This window comes from Malus domestica, chromosome 06 (genome assembly GCF_042453785.1).
Source record: "Malus domestica chromosome 06, GDT2T_hap1".
NCBI lineage: Eukaryota > Viridiplantae > Streptophyta > Magnoliopsida > Rosales > Rosaceae > Malus > Malus domestica.
This window is the reverse complement of record NC_091666.1, coordinates 13,860,991-13,881,132: the sequence shown is the minus strand read 5'-3', so window position 1 is coordinate 13,881,132 and position 20,142 is coordinate 13,860,991. Positions and strand designations below refer to the sequence as shown.

Genomic DNA, 20,142 nt, shown 5'->3' with positions numbered 1-20,142 from the left:
TGTGAAAACAAATAATTTTTCTTCTATGAAGTTAGGGCACATTATTTGGTGTTCCCTTGGGCCTCAAAAATCTCAAAACCGACCCTTGTTTGAGTCATATAACAATTCAGTTGGGCTGTTGTATCCTGAATGAGAAAAGTCAAGAGATATATTGTTGTACAAGTTCATTAACTTTTGTCAAACCGCAATGGGCTTGAATCTCCTTAAAGAGAGCGAAATACTTGTGTCTCCACCTAATTGTCTACGTGCTTCTTAGAAGAATATCACAATTTTTTTATACTTTTTCCAACACATAATGCAAATACCATTAAGAAAGAGAGAATCAAACACAAAATCTCATCTCGAATTTCTAATATTAGAAAGCCAGAAGAACACTTTGGCGTCTCTAGGCTTCACCAAAAAAAAATTGGACTAGAAAGCCCCTTAAACAAAAAAAAAAACAAAAATTGATCGAATTTGATACATGAAAACAGGCAAGGGCAATTTTGTAAAAAAATTATAAATCTAAATTCGTTTTACTAAAAGAAAAAAAAGAAGAGAAAATAAAAAATGGGGAAGACGTGCTGGATTAAAGAGAGATTAAATTTCAACTATCCCCACTCCTCCTCCATTTTAGGAGAGAGATTATTTTGTAAAACATTGTTTTATTGCAAAAAAATGAAGAAAAAAAAAACAAGAGACACTTTGGATGCGGTCCCTAACTATCAATATTCTTTGATTGAAACCTTGTTAGTTTTTAGTTTTTTATTGAGGTCACTGACATTAATGTAATAATATAAGTTACTATATTTTTTAAATTAAAAATTAAAAATTGAAATTTGTAATTGTTTATATTAATGAGATTTTAAATAAAACCCATAATTTATGGGATTAAAAATAATAAAATATAAATTATACTCTCTATTATATTGCGTGTGTGTGTGTGTGTGTGTACATATATGTATGGGTACATTAACCAAAATTAACAAAAAAAGTTATTATACCAAAACATGGATACATTCTCAAATCAACGAAGAAGAATGTACCCATATAAGTTTAAACATGGATTAAAAAATTTGAATGGATTTTATATTAAAAAAAAGGGTACATTTTACATATAACAAATTGATGTATTTGAGAATGGGTACATTTAAGATTAAAAAAATTGAAAAATTATATGAATGGGTACATTTAAGATTAAAAAATCGAGAATCTTTTTATATATGAAAAAAAAAACTAATAGGTACAATGTCACAGCCCGTCCCGAGATTTTCTTATTCAGGACGTGAAATGACGGAATTGCCTTTAACAGGCATTAAGGTACGTGGGTGTGTGACATTATTTGGTCTAATCTTAGAAATGTTTTGGAAGAAAATAAATAAGATAAGTTGGCTTATTAATTTGGTTCTTGTTAATTTGGTTAGGGATTTGGAAAAATTGATGGTGTGGATTGAATGTGGGCATCTAAACCCTCACACTCTCCCTTTCTCTATCCCGTAGCCCTCTCTCTCTCCTCCATCTCGACGCACCCTCTCTCTCACACCCATATTGTACGGCCTCACCCAAAACTCAGTGGATCGAGGTAACCAAGGTAAGAATCTTCATCCTTGAGATGTTTTGAGTTGATTGGTACTGGTTTTAGGACGTAGAACCTTCGATTTCACGTGAATCCGAAACCCCAATTTTTGACCACTGTTCATGCACACGTGAAATGTCGTGTTTCAGGAAATTCTAAGCTTATAGTGAGCTTAGTGAGGTCCCAAGGAAGCTCGGAGTGCTTCGTTTGAAGGATATGGACGTCGGGATCACGAGGATTGAGTTTGGCCGGTTTTGCTTGGATTTTTCCGGTGAGATGTAGTTGTTTTTTAAGCTTAAAAGTAGTGTATCGTGATTCTACTTGTTTGGGGCTTCATTTTGGTATAAAATACGAAGAAAATGGTTGAGAAACGAAGGAGAACGAGACGTTCAAAGTTTGGCCGGAAACCGGCCGCCGGAAAGTTCAGTCCGGCGAGCCCGAGGTTGAAGATGGTGCGTGTGGGGGCGCGTGTCCCCGTGCCTGTCCTGGAGCGTGGGGGCGCGTGCGGCCTCCAAAATTTTTTCTATAAATTACTCGACGTCCGTGACGTCGAGTAGGTCGATGTGGTATATTCATATACCCAAATTGAGCATCGTATGAGAAGTTATTTCGAATTGTTGGTTATGTGTTTAAATTAACATTTTTATAGTTGTTTCGCATATAGGTGACACTTATCCCGAGGACGAGCGCATCCAGGGACGTCACGGGGGTTACAACCCATCGACTTATCAGTGAGTGGGCAGTTTTGTTTTCGTATTACCTATATACAACTGTTTTTCCCAGAAAATGCGTTTATATGAAAATTATGATTTAAATTGCAATGCATGCAAATGTTGAGATATTTAGTTTGATAATGGATGCATATATATGTTAATTGACGCGGTGGACGCACATGTGAGTTTTTATATTATTCAGATGAGTTATTTTATGAGAATTGCATTGAAAGCTCATAACATGCACCTTAGGTGTTAGTGCTTATATTATTATTCACCACACCGCACGCTCGTCTTGGATCCAAGTAGGTGGATGTCGTACAGACCATGTGAGGGTTCCGACATGCTAGTCGTATAGATCACTAGATGTGATTCCGACTAGTGGGTGACCTTAGTTATGCGCGCTGATGATTGATGAGAGAAGCACTAGAGCGTATTTATACACCTTTCATCGTACAGACTACTATACGTAGTTCCGAGTGATGTGCAGGGTAGTGCCGTACAGGTCACAGTTGGTGACTCCGGCAGGGCCGTATAGGTCACTGTGGTGACTCCGGCTGAGTGGGATGTTTGATAGGAGCATATTTATGCGCCTTAGTTAGCTAGTTCTTATGCATTTTCGTTATGTTTTCTTTGTTAAAGTAGTCTTTTAAGCTACTTTCATGTGTTTTCAGGTTTAAAGGATATATTACATGAAATGATGCAATTTGGAGCTTTTGGAGCAAAAAAGTGAGCTTGGATTGAAAAGGACATGCTTGGAACACAAGGTTGGGATGAAATTGAAGAGTTGAAGATTTGAGGTTTCCTACTTGAAGTAGGAAAGCTAAGCCTAAAAGTTTCCATTTTGGGTTGATCTTTCCTAAACCGGAATGGCCTTGCGTTTGAGTAACATTAGAAGGTTCCGAAGCGTTGGAAGACACAAAGAAAGGTGTTAGAATATTTTCTCATCCTTGCCGTGGGTTAGGGCTTAATTTCTCTTGGTTTTGGGCTTTTTAGAAGCCCTATCCACATTCCCACTAACCAGCCGCACCTTTCCCCTTCTAGAACACATATTTCCTTGCCTTGCAAGGCTTTCTAGAAGCCCTAACCCTAGCCCACTTAATTGCCGCACCCTAGGCCCTTTTCTCACCAAATTTCTGATTGTTTAACCTATTTTTCTGGTGGATTTGGGTTTCTAGAAACCCTAATCTGATTTGTTAGGGTTTTTAAGTGCCTATATATATATTTCTACACCTAGCCGCACAGATCACAGCTACACAATTCAGAAATTCATCCAACCCTATATTCCCATTCCTTGCCGCAGCCACCATCATCCTTATACCCTTAGCCGCCACTCCTCCATCCATTCCAGCCATTTCCCACACCTTGCCGCAACCCTTCTCCACAACCATACACCATTCTACACCTCCATACACCATCCATACACCTTGCCGCACCACCATACTATCCTAACTCCCTTCCAAACCCAAAATCACATCCAAAAATCCCCTAAACCCTCTCTGCCGCAGCAAGGAGAAGAAGAAAAAGGAGCTTGACGTGCAGAATTCAAAGTGGAATTGTTGGGCGTTTTAGGTGTAATCTTTCTTATGTCTTCGATGTTTCAATTCAATAAACTTTGTGTTGTGAGTATGAGGAACTAAACCCCCTTAGTTGGGGGGTAATTCGAAACCATGTACATGCTTGCAATATGATTTGATTACATTCAGTTGTTATTTCATGAGTTGTGGATTCAATTCGTTCATCTATTTGATTGATAACTTATTTGTGTATGTTGATTGAGAGTGCACGCTTAGTTTTCATGCATGAATATGATGCTAGATTATGAGGGAGTTTCACCTAATAGTTACAATCTTATAATCACAAGTAGTGAAGATCGCTTGAAAACGATCGTGTTGAATGAATTCTTGGCATAAGTTTCATGCAATTCATAGTAACAAATGCTTCGTCAATGCTTATGTTTTTCATAGAACGTAATGATTCTTGCTTGTATCTCTATTATGCACTTCATGTAGGGAACTTGTAGGGAATGTTTTGGGTTGTCGTATGCAATCATCCAACTTAATAACTTGTGGAAAAACTGAGGGTTAACTAGTGCAATTCACGGTTAAATTGGGGCGTTGAGTATTCATAATTCATTGGAAGAACAACTGATAATCGTTTTGTTTGCAAGTGTGACATGTGTGGAGAAGAACCTCCTAACTAGCCTTTTATCCATCCTTTTCATCCAAAAACGTTTTACAATCTGTTTAGTTTTAAGTTTCTGTTTTGTTTTCAATTTTCGTCCAAAACAAATCCCCCTTTATTTTGAAGTCTTAGATTAGTTAGAAAGTGTTTTGATTTGTGTTTTTAAGTGTTTTGATTCAAGTTTTCACTCAAATTCGTCCAAGTTCTTGTTAGGTTCTCAAAACTGCCCAGAAAGTGGTTTTTAGGCAGTTTTGAGTCATTAGGTTGCTGTTTTGAGTTTTAGGTTTGTTTAAGTGTTTTAAAGTTTAGTTTTGCATTCTTTGAGTCTAGTTTAGTGTTTTAAACTTTGTTTTTGAGTTTTTAAGTCAGTTTCCAAGTGTTTAGCAATCCCTCCTAATCCCCGGTCTAGAACGATCCCTACTTACATCTTTGCTACAATTTGACAAAAAGAGGGTTTAATTTGTGTGCTTATCTATTTCGCATCAATGTTGAGCTTTAGAATCAGCCGTACAGGACCATTGTAGGGTCTCCGGTTGATTTATTATTTCACCTGATTGATATTGATGCATTTCAGACTATATTTGACATGGCGTGGCATATTATTTCTGATATGTTATGTTGATGGATATGAGCTGAGTTTTGATGATATGTGTATATATATGTTTATATACTATTTTTCTGGGAAAGTATACAGGTTTTACGGTGAGGGGTTAGAAATGTTTTAAATAAAATGTTTTGGAAAATCTTTGATTTTACTGACCCACTCATCTTTGTTTTGCGCCCCTCCAAGTTCTAGTTAGCGGTTGGTGGCTCTCGAGGTCTTTTTCGGCATTCTGACAGACGCTCTACATGTAGGACTCACCTGCGGGTGATGTACTTTTATTTTGGTCCTACTTGACTGCACTTAAACCTATGCTCTGAATTTATGTGTTACCTTATAACTCATCCTGTTATTCTAGTAGGTGGTTCTACTAGAGATTGGTTTGAATTCCTTCATTTTCTGTTATATCTTGCTTCCGTGTCGCACTTTTGGTTACGTCACGCTCACGTGACGGCCAGCACGCCTTGATCCTCTGGGTCGAGGTGTGTCATACAAACTTAATTTAATTTAATTTTTTATTATTTTGGAAATGTTTGAATTGAAAATTAATTAGAAGTTTAATAGAGGTGTGAGTATTAAACCCTAAATTAATTACTAATTTTTATATTAAAAAATTATATAATAAACATGTAAATTCATTATCACATTATTGCTACGGACTTGAATCAAAATTTGTGAACTAATAAGGTCTTAGTCAATGAAGTAAGAACTAGGGACCGGATACTAATTTTTCCAAAAAACAAATAAAAATGAGACAAATCCTTCAAATAAAAATAGAACATGGAAACTGAAAAACTTCATCCATGTTCAACAAAAAGTAGTTTCTATCAAACTAAACCTCCAATTTATCATTTTATTGGGAAAAAATGATAAGAAAAACAAATAAAAAAGAGACGTGATGAATCCCTCAAATAAAAAATAGAACATGGAAACTGAAAAACTGCACCCACATTGAGCAAAAGAGTTTGATAAACTGAACTGCCAATATATCATTCCACAAATTTCATTTCAATTTAGCAATTAGAAAAGAGAAATGTGCACAGAGTCTCCATCTTCTGAAATTTTCAATTTCTTCTCAACCAGGTTCACTACATATTATCTGATTACACGAATATATTTTTTTATAGCAAATATTTTTCCATTCATTGCATAAATCAAGGAGAAAAGAACAAGGGTGAGGCGGAGGATGAAACAGAGAGACCAATCGACAAAGTGTCTTCCTAAGTACAACTTCTCAACTCTCAATCTTAATCTTTTATTCTCAATTCTCAATCTCAATCACTTCGTCTTGTCAATCTTAATCTTAATATCTTTAGTTTGTACCTCTTTAGATTAATTCAAAAGGTTGTTTATGTTCTTATTGCGCATTAATTTATTTTAATTAATTTAGTAGAAATTTTCATTTTTATGTTCCTTCTGCCAATGAGTTTAATTTAACTAACAGAATAAAAAATTTATTATTGGTTTATGGGTAAGTGAATGTTTGAAATTTTTTAATTTGTATAATCAATTTTGAAGTTGGTTTCAAAGGGAAAATACGGAAGAAGTATATTTTGCACCATCCGACTATGAAAGGTTTCAGGTTTCAGCCCTTTCATTTGGTCTTCTTTATTATATACTAATTTATTAGATAAATAATGGTTACTCTTTTTTGCAGAATCTAAAGGGTGGCGGGATTTTAGTTTCACTGTCCATTTTAATATGATGGTTTCGAATTTATATTGATTACTTATGTAATGCATGGTGGATGAAGATATGACTATTAAGTTTTTAAAGTATACTAATATGTATTTTTATCTTTTATTTTTTCGTGATTTCACGAACCCTTACTATTATGTTAAAAATTTATGGTTTAGTTTCATTAAGGTATTGTAATTTGTATTGGATATATACAAAATTACACTAATTCCATTCAATGTATATTATACCTATACTAAAACCCCAACGACGTGGTACTGTTCACGGACAGTGTGCGGACCAAAATACCCCTCAATTTGTTTGTTAAGCCACTTTTTTGCCATCTTTTCTACAGTAAAATGACTACCTTACCCTCCTAGGTCACGCGTTCATCTAGGGGTGGATTTTTTTGCCAAATTGTCGTGCCAACCGTACTATACCGATTTTGTGCCAAATTTTTTGTACCAATCGGTAATGGTACGGTATTGTACCGTACCGAAATTTCATGGTATGGTATTGGTAATGGATACCATTACCACGGTATTACCGTAACTTACCGAAAATACAATATATTTAATAATTTATAAATTATATAATAGATAATTATATAACACATATTTATAATATTCCAATAATTTGAAAATAAAACGCTACTTATATTAGCATTGTTGTTGGTGACTTTGATATCTTAAAATTGTGGAAATCAAACACAAAAAAGTTCCTAATTCTTTCACAAATAGCCAAAATATCTTTGTAACCCCCACTTCTACTGTTGCTAGTGAAAATGCATTTAGCCTAGGGAGGAGGGTTGTGGACCATTTTAGGGTATCATTGACTCCTAAAATAATGGAGGCACTAGTGCGTACTAGTGGTTGGCTTAGGGCAGATGAAGTAAACTTCTACAAGGAACCAACAGAAGATATGCTTCAATTTTACAAGGAAATTGAAGAAGAGAAAACAAGAAAGATATGCTTTAATTTTTTTAGTAAATTTGTTATTAAATGGTTTTCAACTTTAATTCTTCTTGCTACTAATTAATATGTTTTCTTTGTTTGTAATGTATGCTTGACACAAACTCAATCTTCTACAGGTTCAATGCCTCCTCCAAAAGCTTCGACATCTCAAGCTTGAATAACTGATCAATGAATTCTCCTTTTTGAAGTTTATTTCCAATTTTCATTTGGTTTGAAACTTTAATTTATATTTGGATTGTTAACTTCTATTTGTTTTGGTTCGTAACTTCTATTTGGATTGTAAGCTTAATTTTCATGATGAATCTTGATGCATCATTTGAATTATTATGTATGTGAATTGTGAATGATGAATAATAGATGAATTTAATCTATAATGTATGAGATAAAGGTACAAAAAAAAAAGTTTTGCCCTTGAATTTGGTTAAAAAAAACAAAAACAGATTTTGTCCCAAAACAAAATGGCAATTACCATTGCCATACCATGCCAACCGAACTTTTGGCAATACCGAACTTCGGTATACCGAAAATTTGATACGGTAATGGTTATAGATTTTACCAAACCGAAAGTTTGGTACGGTAATTGGTACAAGGGTTTTGGTACGGTAACCGTACCGAACCCACCCCTACGTTCATCCTCTCCGGTTTCGATTTCTTTGGGTGCTTCGGTTCTCTCTCTCCATTATTAGTTTTTGATTCTTCTGGAACCTAGGGTTTTTTGCCTCTTCTACGCGGTCGTTGTTCTTGATGCCTGTCGTTCTCGGCCATTGTCGGGTTTTTCTTGCCGATTAAGTACGGCAGTTTTCTTGCTTTACATCCCTCTTACCCATGGTCGTTTTCTTACTGGAAAATTTTCCATCCTCTGCTTTTCCTTATTTATGGACTTTGTGATTTTCGTTGTGGTTGTCGATCTGGGTTAATTTCGAATCGTTTTTTTGCCTATGCGATCTAAAGTTCTTTGGTGAGTTAATTGGTTTTCTTGCCACATGGGATTTTAATTTTTTTTTTCCGTGGTTTATTTGTGGTTCTCTGATGTGTTTTGATTTTTGATTTCAGGAAAAGTTAAGGATACGATCAAACGTTTACTGGTGAGTTTTCTATTTTTCTGATTGTGTGTGATTTAATTTTTTCAAGTTTTGGGTGTACTTTTTTGATCTGCTTTGATTTTTAGTTTGGTGGCTGAGAAAATGTGATTCCATGTTTTGATCGAGTCAAATAATTAAAAAATAAAAGACAAGTGGAGAATTATTGTCGACAGGAGTGGGTGCAAAAAGGGAAGAAAAAAAGCATGAATCTGGAGGATGGAACAAATGGGTTTTCTGTTCAAATCCCACACCCAAATTAAATATAAATTAATTTCTTAATTTCCTTTTAATGGTTTGGAAATCAAGCCTTTTATTTTGTGCATTTCAGTGTTATTTCTTCCTGAGTTGGAAAGTTGAAGCTTCAACTTTTAGCTCAGATTGTACAAGTCCAGTTATTCCGGGCAAGCATAACCTTTATCAACATCCTGTTTTAGAAGAATAAAAGTCATTCTCATGGTCCTTCTCTGCTAAGTGGATAATTGAATATCAGAATTTAAGTTCTGTATTAGTGCATTTCATTGATGATAATCGAATTTTTTTAATCCTTTGTGTTTCAGGAATACATTGTTAATTCTCCGGACTATCGACCTCTGCCGTCTGATTCTCCTCAATGGTGCTTGCACCATTTGAACCAGAGGGAATCTTAAGGTTGATTTCTGCATTTGTCTAACTCTAACTCTATTTCCATCTCTCTCTCACATACAAACACACTATGTCAATGTTAAAACGTCATCATTCCTGATTATTCAAAATTGGTCTTTGGTTCATTTTATTAGTAAATTTTCAATTCTTTGATAGTTGTTGTTCCATGTTTTGTCGGATTGCATTATAGGCACATACTTTTGCATTTTAAGGTATCAAGTTTCTTCTTGCTGATAATACTAACTATTTGCACTCTAAAAAATTCTTCATTTGATTCAATAGGGTTTTTAATTTCACTTTTTTTTTGTCCCTGTGAAATGTTTTTCCAGGCTAAATCATTGGATTGCAATTGGGTATGTTTGCTTTCACCCTCTTAGTTCTCTCATTTTTTTTCATATGGACAATTCCATTTGTTCTTCTTCTTCATCATACTCTGAACTTCATTCTGTTTTCAGCTGTGGATTCTGGAGGATGTGCTATACACAAGAAGGTAAGATATTCTAGGTTTTTGTCCATATTCGGAATATCCCCAGTTTCAAAATTTTAGGGAATTGATTCATTTCCATTTTACATGTTTAACATTCGTTGGGGTGATGATGACTTGAGGCTGTACAAACTAGAATGGCTATGGGTAGGTTTCAACGTAGCCAAATTTGGGTAAGAATCGTGAAACTCTAATCCTAATTTTCTCCTCTTTTGAATTTAAGAGCAAAAATTGGTGTATTTACACTCTTTTTGGTTGTGAATCATGCAAATAGTTTCTTTGCAGGTATTATGGGTATTTTGACGGAATTAAGGTTTAGGGTTGATGGATTTTAGGTTATTAAACTTGGTTGTGCCTTCTTTTTGGTCTTTGCTGTAATATGTTTTCATATCTCAAATAAAAATTGTATTTGCTTATTTGGTTTTTCAATTTTTGTGCAAATTGGACGGAACTGATGTTTCTATGTTTCTTCTTAAATTCAACTGATATCATGGTAATTATGCACCTGACCTCTATAGCGTATCTTAATTTATCATCCTTTCACTTACTCAGAGCCAATTGTTGGAGCTTAGTGCTCAATCAGGTGAATTCCAAATGCAAGATCCTCTAATTTCATCTTTTGTGGTTTCAGCAAAGATAATGAATCTTCTTAAAGCATCTATTTTTTTTTCAGCATAATTCAGCTTCTCAGTTCATTTCTCAGGTGTAGGTTATCCTCATGTTCCATTTCCATCAGGACTACAGGTGTTTATTTTGGTTTCATGTGTCTTTCTTCAGTTCTAAGTACTTCGCATGAATGTGTGCTGAAATGTAATGTACAAAACTAGTATGTGCTACTTCTCAGTTTTCTATTTATATGTTTTTGGAATTTTCGGGTGATGGAAATCAACCCAAGTTCATGTTAAAACAATATCATAATTTTCAGTATGGTAAGAACTCAGAACTTAGAACCTGTTTTTTCTTTATTTTTCCCCTTTTGAAGTTAAGGAATTGAATTACTTTTCTATACATTTTTTGTGATCATTCACTAATAATTTGTTAATTGTTTTAATATATATGACGTTGGATTTCTACTTTCTAAGATCCATTATCATCTTCGGAGATTACTTGATTTCATATTGTCAAATAGTTTATGAATTTCCATATTAAGTGCATCAATATGTTCTTGCGGTAATTTAATTAAATGTGATATAACTTGAGGTGTATATACCTTTGAAATACAATTTTTCACACAATTTCTATTCCCGCAGCAACGCGCTGGCAAAACTTTCTAGTATTAATTAAAAGTCATAACTTTATTTTGAATCTGACTAATGCTTGCAGGGATTAATAGTCCTTAGTCCCACCTTGCTTTTACTGTAATGATCCGCATTGCTATAGCATACTTTGGTTGCCCTTTGTTGCAAATTGCTACCACTCAGAAATTGGAATTATCACAAGTTTGGTTTACTAATGCTTGGAATAGAGATGGTTTCAGGGGAGATAATATATAATGGAGTAATACTTTGCACAGGCAGCTTCAAGGGAGAGGAGAAACAAGCCTTGGTTTGCATGTACATTGATATTGGTTTCTCCTTTTTAGCCAACATTTTTATTATGTTATTTTTAATTCACTGCTGACACGATTTTTTTTAGTTTTGAGGAATGTGAGAAATAATTGATAAATATTATTAATTTTGTTCTTCGATATGTTTGTATATTTTGGGTGACTAATTCGGACTTCAAGTTTGTCATTTTACTGTGATCTTTTTTTTTTTAGACAGAGGGTTAGTTTTCTCTTTGTATATTGAGGTTGTCTTTTTGTGTGGTTTATTTACTCAGTTTGACGATAATTTAAATGGTGTATTCATATGTGACTTGTTTGCTATCATTTGGACATAAAGTTTCATTTTTTGTGGCATTTGTGATTTGGGAGATTGATCAGGAACATCATGTTTAGCTTCATTTTGTTTATGTGCTCTTCTCTTTTCAAGTTCAGAGACTTGCAGTATCATAATGTAAATCTAATGCTGCAAAAGTTCATACAAATTTTTAGCCAAATAAATTAAAATGGAAGAATGTCTCTTGACAAGTACAGATATTAAAATTAAACATCATACGTTGCGCTTAGCACATTGTAACTATAAGAATGTCTTTATTTGTGAAAGAATGTAAAAAGAAAAAATAACTCTACACGCCGTGCGTAGAGTGCCATGATGTAAAAATCTATGCGCCGCTGTGATGTAAAAAAGGTTTTTCGCATGCAGAAAGGCTAGGGTGCAAGAAGTTGAGTTATAAGTTATTTGCGCTCCTTTATTTTTAGTTTTTATGTTGTACTTTTATGTAGTGGAGGGAATTGAATCCCATGCAGATCCAAATTGTAAGGATCCTAAGGATTCTTACATTTTAGTCATTTATCGTGTATCGTGTGGTCAGAAATCATTTGATTTTTTTATTTAAAATTAAACATAAATAGTATCTGACGAAAACTGACCGCATGATATACAATGAACGGCTAGGATATGAGAATCCATAGAATCCTTACAAAGTAAATCCGAAAAGGATCCTCTTCCGTAGTGGAGCACTCCAACTCCTACTTTACCGATGTTTTTGAATTCTTATTGTGCAGCTTATAAGGACAAAAATAAATTTGTCATAAAACATGAAAGCATGTTTACCTCTCCTTAAGAATTCCAGTGTCTATTGTTGAATTTATGGCTTAATTTGGCCTTTGCATTTTGTGAGCCTAGCAGCCCAAATTAAATGGGTCTTTAGTTGCCCATATGAAAGAGTGGCTAGGGTTTAATTGGCAGCAGCAACCCTTATATAAGGCATCATGCTTTTTTTATTTAATAAATTATTATCTAGACTAAAGGCACGGCATGATGTTAAGCATTAATCATGCCTTTTGTTTTCAGATGAGAGAGAACAGAGCCGACAGCCTCAATCTTGAGAAGAAGAAAGTTGCTGCTCCCTCCTTTGTTGGCAATCACTCCATCAAAGTTATGGTTGGTATATTATCTGTTAATTTGTTTAGAGAGGAACCTCTATTTGTTTCTTTAGTGTGTGAGAGTTGTTATTGGATCACTGTGTATAAGAGTTTTGGGTTGTGAGATTGCCAAATACTTTGTAAACACACCCATTTGGTTGATAGTGAATTACTGGTGAGATCTTACTGCTCCGAGGATTTACTCCGTTACACTGATTGTTGAGAAACCTCCCTAGATCTTAGTGTCTTTCCTATTTTGTTATCGCATTTCATTTGGTATATTTCTTGTCTGTTAGCTTGTGTTTGTTTCCAATTGGTTTGGTGCTATTCTTGCACTACACCTATATATACATGCGCATGAATACTTAGCAATTCAATCGTTAACCTCAAATTTGGAAGTTTTAAGAGCCTGTGGTTGTGCGTGCATGTAAGAGCATTTTGAACTTTATACCCTGCAGTGATTGTACATCCTTCACGCTCTAGTCGCGACACCGTGACGCATCTCTCCGCTTATTATTAATGCAAGGTGTGGCACTCCTTACATACACGTAATAAAGGATTTATGAGAACACTAGTACTAGCCTGAAATTGGTCCTAGCTCGGAGCTCGGAGTTTTCACCCCACACCATCATTCAGCATTCATATTTGTGAATTTCAAAATGTTGCTCCAATGGAAACCTTTAGAAAATGTTGCAGCAATTTTACAGGAACAGATCAGCAAGCAGTCTACATTCGCAAGCAAACTTGGACAAAATTTAATGAAATATAGTACATAAAGATGAAGGATCGTTACCCAGCCGATCGAAAACATGAATTTATACAACGTTTCACATGTAATTAGTTGGCCATTTGTTACTTAATTTCTGTTTGAAAAGTGTTGGCTAATTAGACTATACATACTTCCCCAATGCCACACAATTCAACAGCCATATATATCATCAGACACAGAAGTGAGTTCATCAGTTTCTCAGATTATCAAACAAGATCCAACGGTTGTTATGGTTTGTCATCTATCGTTTGCGCTTGGACTTCAAAGAGGTGACTGATTGAGAGTTGCTGTGCCAGTTGCGCTTCCTTTGATTGATGAACCAATTGTTTATCTGCTTTAGCTGCAACCCTGTCTCCTCCACAAGCTTTGCCTTGTCATCTTCCTGCATATATCATATGAATCATTCATTAATTCTTGAAGGAATCTGAAGAAAGTTGAGGTTCCACCGTAAAACCAATTGGAAGTATAGTGCAAGGTCCCTTCTTTCCTCAACGTGGGATTGATACTCTCAACAGAAGTACACTATCATCATAGTGCTCTCAAATGACACTATTGTTATAGCAAACAATCCAATTAGATCGATATTATCTCGGCATGATGCAGCAATCTTCTCAAATACCACTGTTTATTGTAGCAAATAGTCTCATTATATTAGTATCATCTGGATATGTTGTTGATAATGTCACTATTTATCCCATAATCACGAATCAACGATAGTAATTAATATGCTGTAAAAAAATTGTCGATACTGTTGATTCACTATATATAGTAATAGTGTTATTCAAGAGCATCTCCCAAAATTCTTCCATCATTTCTGTAACATTTACTTTGTTGGGCATATTCAGATTAAGCAGAATGGTAAATATGTATGGAGTGCAATAAAATCAAAGTATGGGGTTTGGATTCGGTACTACGTTGTATTGAAGAAAAATCGCAAAGTATGAAATGTGAAGTTTCTTGCTTACAGTTGGATAGGGCCACTTAGAATGCTGCTGCCACCAATTCTTCAACACTGTAGTTGTGTCCCCAGGTAATTTCCCTGCCCTTCTTTTTCTTAAAATCTCCTCTCTTACATCTTCAATTCTTGACTTAAAACCCTGCAAATATTTAACAATGCAAGTTTGTTATATATTTAGGAAACCGAAAACTCAGTTCACATCCCGAAAGCATAACAGCATAACTGCAGCAACGGTGTAACTTTTATGTGTGTATAAGTTGTACCTGCTTCAGCTCAATTTTCAATTCCTGTCGAACTCTTTCCATTAGTGAACGCTCAGATTCGGTTGGGAGTAGAGGGCCAAATCCCATCATGTCATGCCCTTCGGCGCCGGATTGATCCATAGGGAAATCCATCTGCATGTCATCCTCATCGTCGGACATTGTTGCACCCGAACCTTCACCCAGACTTACTCCTGAAAAGAGCTCAAATACAAGTGATTAATTCTACTTTGTGTTTGCCATGGAAAGAACAGAATAAATGCTTCAACTCCTACTTCTCCCTGTTAATTCCTCAATCTCAGTGAAATGAGTTCGTGTGAGTGACAAGAAACTGAAACCAAGAACGGTGAGCTGGGCCTATAAGTAACTGGGCTGGGAACATACTGGAAGTCTAAACAGCAAAGCCTAATGTTTTGCTAAACAGTTATCAGATATGAGTTAACCGGGGCTATTTGATAATCATTTTGTTTTTTCATTTTCACCTTTCACTTTTTGCGTTAGGGATAGAGAGGACAAATACATAAAAGAAATGAGGGATGAAGAATAGTGGATGGAGGATAGCGAGAGAGATGTAGAAGAAATGTACAAAGAAAGACACACAAAATGAAAACAAAAATAATAAATTATTTCAAGTTGTTTTCACTTTCAAAAGTATCACCCGTCACCCTTCATACCTCCTTAATTTACCCTGTATACTTTACCCACATCTCAAACATAAAAATTAACACCAAAAACTAAGGATTATCAAACGAGCCTTAATTACTGGGGCTAAAGAAACCAGTCAAGTCCTTGATTCCAGACTTCCCGCAACATATATGAATTCTTCTTTATTATTATTCTTTTTACCAAAAGTATCATATATATATATATATATATATATACAGGAAGCTTAAGGGGAGGGATCCCCATTTTTTCAAAAAAAATGGGGACACGCTCCCCACCGTTAGATTGACTTTAATGAAATTGTGTGGTTGAGATTAAAACACAGGCCATAGAATCTCAACCACATGATTTCATTTAATTCAAATCCAACGGTGGGGAGCGTGTCCCCATTTTTTTGAAAAAATGGGGATCCCTCCCCTTAAGCAATTCCTATATATATATATATATATATATATATATATATAAATACTAAAGCATAATGATTTGAATGAGACCTCGAGTTCAAATTCGATAGATGAAAGTTTATAACTTGTCTTACATTGTACTTTTATTTTTTAAAGCAAGTTATCTTTTCCCTTGGAATGTCACGTTAAGATCGTATGCAGGAATTAAACTAGATAACTTACTAGATTTTATATATGTTATATGACAAAATAGATGTCAAATTCCAACATTTTTTTTTGTCTGAATTGTAGCTATAACGCATATACACTATGAACTCGTTTCGAAGTACTTTTAAAATGGCTAGAAGCGTTTTTGATGAAAATGGTTTTGGAACCAATCTAATAAGAAAAATACAAGTAAATTCAGGAAAAACACTTCAAGTGCTTTCTGGAAGAAGCACATAATTGGTGTTTCTTACATAAAACACTTCAACTGCTTATAGAACCCAAAAATATTTTCTCTCAAAACGTTTTATCATTTTTAAATTACTTTCAAACAAGCCATTTGAGATTTCGCAAGCATGCAAGAATTGAACAAAGAACAACAATGTAGGATCATTCTTCTCTTTTTCTCTTAGGTCTTCTTCCATGTTTGCTTATTAATTTGTCGTTTTCTTTACCTTGATATCAACCAAAGCTCTTTTTTATTAACCCCTAGATCAAAGTGTACCCTTTATTCTATATTATTATAGTATCCTCCCCCACATCATGATCAACAGCTATTCATCAACTTTAAACTAAGGAAAACACACAAAGTCTATATAGGATAATTCCAATTAACCATTTAGCATGACCACGAAAATACTAGTCAAACTTTTATATGCAATTCACAAGTTCAAAAAATATTTATATGTATATATATATATATGTTTGAGTTAAAAAAAAATAAAAATAAAAAAGACAACTCAAGAAGTGCGCAACCTTTGAGGTTTTTAAGTGAAAAAAAAAAGGAAAGAAAATTGATATTCCAAGCTACCATTACCATATATATGCAACCTACAATAGCATGAACACTGAAATTGGCTTGAAACAAGCAATTACTCAACCAATTATACTATATAGACATAAAAAAAAAAATCTGAAATATCTTGTGCAACTTGCATTCTGGTTTTTGTGTTGTGTCCCCAACCCTAACAACCAATTAATCAGACATAAATTCTAGAAAAAAGAAAAAAAAGAAAGGATAATTCTTGTGTCGCCTCTATGGGAGGACTTACATGTCTCTTACCTACGATTAACAAATCTTTACTTTCCGAACGTCATAATCGAAATCGTTCATTCTCTGTATCATTATCGAAATATCATATATGCAAAACATTATTTAATTTGGAGATCGTTAAGTCATTCATACGCGTTAAACCAATCAATGATTTTGATCGTGATAAACTGTCCATTTGTTTTATGTATATGAATGACTAAAAGATCTCCATATTGAATGATTCTTTGTAGGCTCAATCAAGATTTAACGATTCCAATTATAAAATTTTAACATTAAAAATACGTAATTTGTAAGTGAGAGAATAAGTTCATTCTTTCAAGAGGGGAATGTAAGCAATATTCCTTTATTAATTAATTAATTTAGTGAAAAGACCCTGTACCAGTTTCAGTTGGCGTCTCCACCTAGCAGATCCCCCATGAATCAAACCCTTCTACTTAATCATCATTAATTTATAATATGAGTGGTTACGTGCACCTACTTAAACTCCACCACCAAATTAATCACCAAACTTCCAACATATGGATAATCCAACAAATAAACAAGTTCATGAATTCTATATTATATTCCCAACGAAAAAAATATATTAATCATTGCAATCATCAAAATCAAAGTATTCTAGAACCAAATATTCTGTTGCAACCTTGTTAGTTAGGTCATGGAGACTACTCTTGGCAGGGTCGATAAGTTTCTCCGTCTTGTTATCAATACGCTAAACGCCACATCAAGTTATCAATCTATTCATGTTATAACATGTATATTATGTATATATATTTGTATATATTACATCTTAAGTTTATGATATAACAATATTTTGTCTAGTCATGTTATAATACGTCGATTAATACTATACATGACAGTATGATCGTTATCTTCTGTGCCCCTTCAACCTAATTAGCCAGGACCTGGATTGTCTGCCCTCTCCCATTTCATTCCCTTCTCATGTCTTTCTATTTGAACGGTCACGGTTAAATCACGTCAACATTTTATATTTCTATTGTTTTTTGTCATATTATCTTTATAAAAAAAACAATATAAAATGTTGACATGGCTTAACTGTAACCGTTCAATTAGGAAGACATGGAAAGGGGATGGATTGGGGAGGACGGACAATCCAAGTACAATTAACCAACCCCTAGCCAGCACTACACTTTGATTAATTAGTTTTCGTAGACCCTACCCTATACCGCACCCACTCCTTACAAGGACAGCACTTAAACTTCAAGAACCCCAGAATAGCTGGTCGTTTATGCCTACCAAACACATTAAAACATCACAAAACGTCGCAGCACAGAAAACAGAAGCAAATTTCATTCCCAGTGACAAAACCAAACAAATATCCTAAACATTTCTAACACCAACTGATGATAAAAACAACATTCATAACTCTTATTCTAAACACTTCCATCTCAAACATATTACGACGTTTAACGTTCTCTTATCAGACTTGTATTGTCAAACTGCGAGTTAAACCAAATATTTCGGTGTAACTCAACACAATTAATAGTCGAGATTCACGGTCTGAAAAAAATAATCATAATAGCCAGGAAGGTGAAATTTTGAGAAAAATAGAGAGGGGCCATACCAGTGAGAGCCTGCAAGTTGCTTTCGATTTCACGGCAGGCCATGACAGCTTCAACCGCATGGACTCTAACATGTTGTTGAAGTTGTTCTTTGAAAGAGCACAAAACTATCAGATATTGTGCCTGCAGAAACAATGAGTAAACCCCCGTTAACCAAAAGAAAAAAGGTAAATCATTAGCTAATAAAACCAAACAAGTACAAATTCAATTACTCAACAAATTAAACCAGATAAAAAAAAACATAAATACAAATATATTAATTAGACAGTAACAAATTAATAAAACGGACTAACCAAAAAGTTGTCAAGCTCTTGGCGCTCGTGTGGGGAGACTGAGTGGCCATGTTGCTGCTGAGAAGCGTAAGAGCGCAGGAGGTGGTGCGACTGAGACAGCTGAGCGTCTATGAGCGGCAACTGATCGATTGGCGTCGCCACCCGAAGACACGACACGTGAGCAGATAGGAGCTGCTCGTAGAGAGGGTGTGTGGCTATCTCAGCCTTGAGCTGCCGGTTATGCTGGTTATGATGACCGTCGATGCCGCCACCACCCATCATCCCCAACCCGGATTCTTGCATTTCTCGACGACTCGATCCAAATCTGTTGGAAATTCTGAGGGATGGGTTTTGTAGAGAAAGAGGAGAATTATAAAGGGTAATCTAGCTTGGTTCGAGGACCACAGAGATAGTAGAAAACCCTTGAGTTTTGAGAACGGGATTCTATGCCGTTATGGTGTATGACAGTGTAGAGAGAGAAAGTGCTTGATATAGGCTTTGAGTACAGTTTAAAATCGTTAATGGTGTAAAAAAGATGCCGAGAGCCGTATATTGGGATCTGAGACAGACAACTTTCTGCACCACGTCTGAGAAAAAACAAAGATTTTACATAAACACAGAGAGAGGGAAAATGAAAAAGATTTTTAAAGCTTCGTCGTTATGAGGTTTTCAAGGTTTTGTTTTGTTTTGGTTTTGGGGTTCTGAGAAATGGAACTAAGAGAGAGAGGGAGGAGAGAGAAGATTTCAGAAATATTGGCAATAGAACGAATCATTACCATGAAAGCGGTTGGAAGAGAGCTCGTAAAAAGAAAAACAAGATAAAGCTGCTTGCTTCTGCGCCTGACAATTTGATTGCTTTTCTTTTTTCTCTTCTTCCTTTAAAAATTTTCCTCTGATTTTGGTTTTCTGCGGGGTCCATTTTTCCTTCTTCTTTTCAAAATTTTCTTCTAATTTTTATTTTTTTGGAATAAAACGACATAATTTACACTAAGAGATAGGAGAGTTTGGCTAAGCTACATAATGGGTAATTTAATTTAGTACTAGTTTGGTACTGAAGTGCTTTTATAAAAAGTGAGTATCAAAAAAAGTTGAGCTCAA

The 20,142-nt window shown here is 34.9% G+C and overlaps 1 protein-coding gene and 1 long non-coding RNA gene across 3 annotated transcripts; one reads left to right on the top strand and one right to left on the bottom strand.

The window, feature by feature from the left end:
* Window positions 1–8,450: 8,450 nt before the first annotated feature.
* LOC139197017 (uncharacterized) lies at window positions 8,451–11,581 on the top strand. 2 transcript variants are annotated; one of them, XR_011581977.1, is made up of 6 exons: window positions 8,451–8,662; window positions 8,758–8,789; window positions 9,344–9,434; window positions 9,758–9,781; window positions 9,884–10,495; window positions 10,616–11,581. It is a non-coding gene; the product is annotated as an uncharacterized lncRNA (long non-coding RNA). The 2 variants fall into 2 exon arrangements; XR_011581978.1 differs by having other exon boundaries at window positions 9,711–9,781.
* A 2,053-nt stretch (window positions 11,582–13,634) lies between these two features.
* LOC103437076 (homeobox protein HD1-like) lies at window positions 13,635–19,941 on the bottom strand. The gene is made up of 5 exons (XM_008375536.4): window positions 19,066–19,941; window positions 18,775–18,895; window positions 14,871–15,061; window positions 14,615–14,746; window positions 13,635–14,031 (listed from the first exon to the last, which is right to left on the bottom strand). The coding sequence occupies exons 1-5, from the start codon at window positions 19,345–19,347 to the stop codon at window positions 13,891–13,893; spliced, it is 867 nt and encodes a 288-aa protein (XP_008373758.3). The 5' UTR covers window positions 19,348–19,941; the 3' UTR covers window positions 13,635–13,890.
* Window positions 19,942–20,142: the final 201 nt, after the last annotated feature.

What these genes read in the sequence shown, in the direction of transcription:
- LOC103437076 (XM_008375536.4), bottom strand. Translation starts at nt 19,347, where the DNA reads ATGCAAGAATCCGGGTTGGGGATGATGGGTGGTGGCGGCATCGACGGT. An exon ending in CAACTTGCAGGCTCTCACTG is followed by an intron (nt 15,062 to 18,774) that starts GTATGGCCCCTC and finishes AGCTCTTTTCAG; the next exon opens with GAGTAAGTCTGGGTGAAGGT. An exon ending in TGAAAATTGAGCTGAAGCAG is followed by an intron (nt 14,747 to 14,870) that starts GTACAACTTATA and finishes AAATATTTGCAG; the next exon opens with GGTTTTAAGTCAAGAATTGA.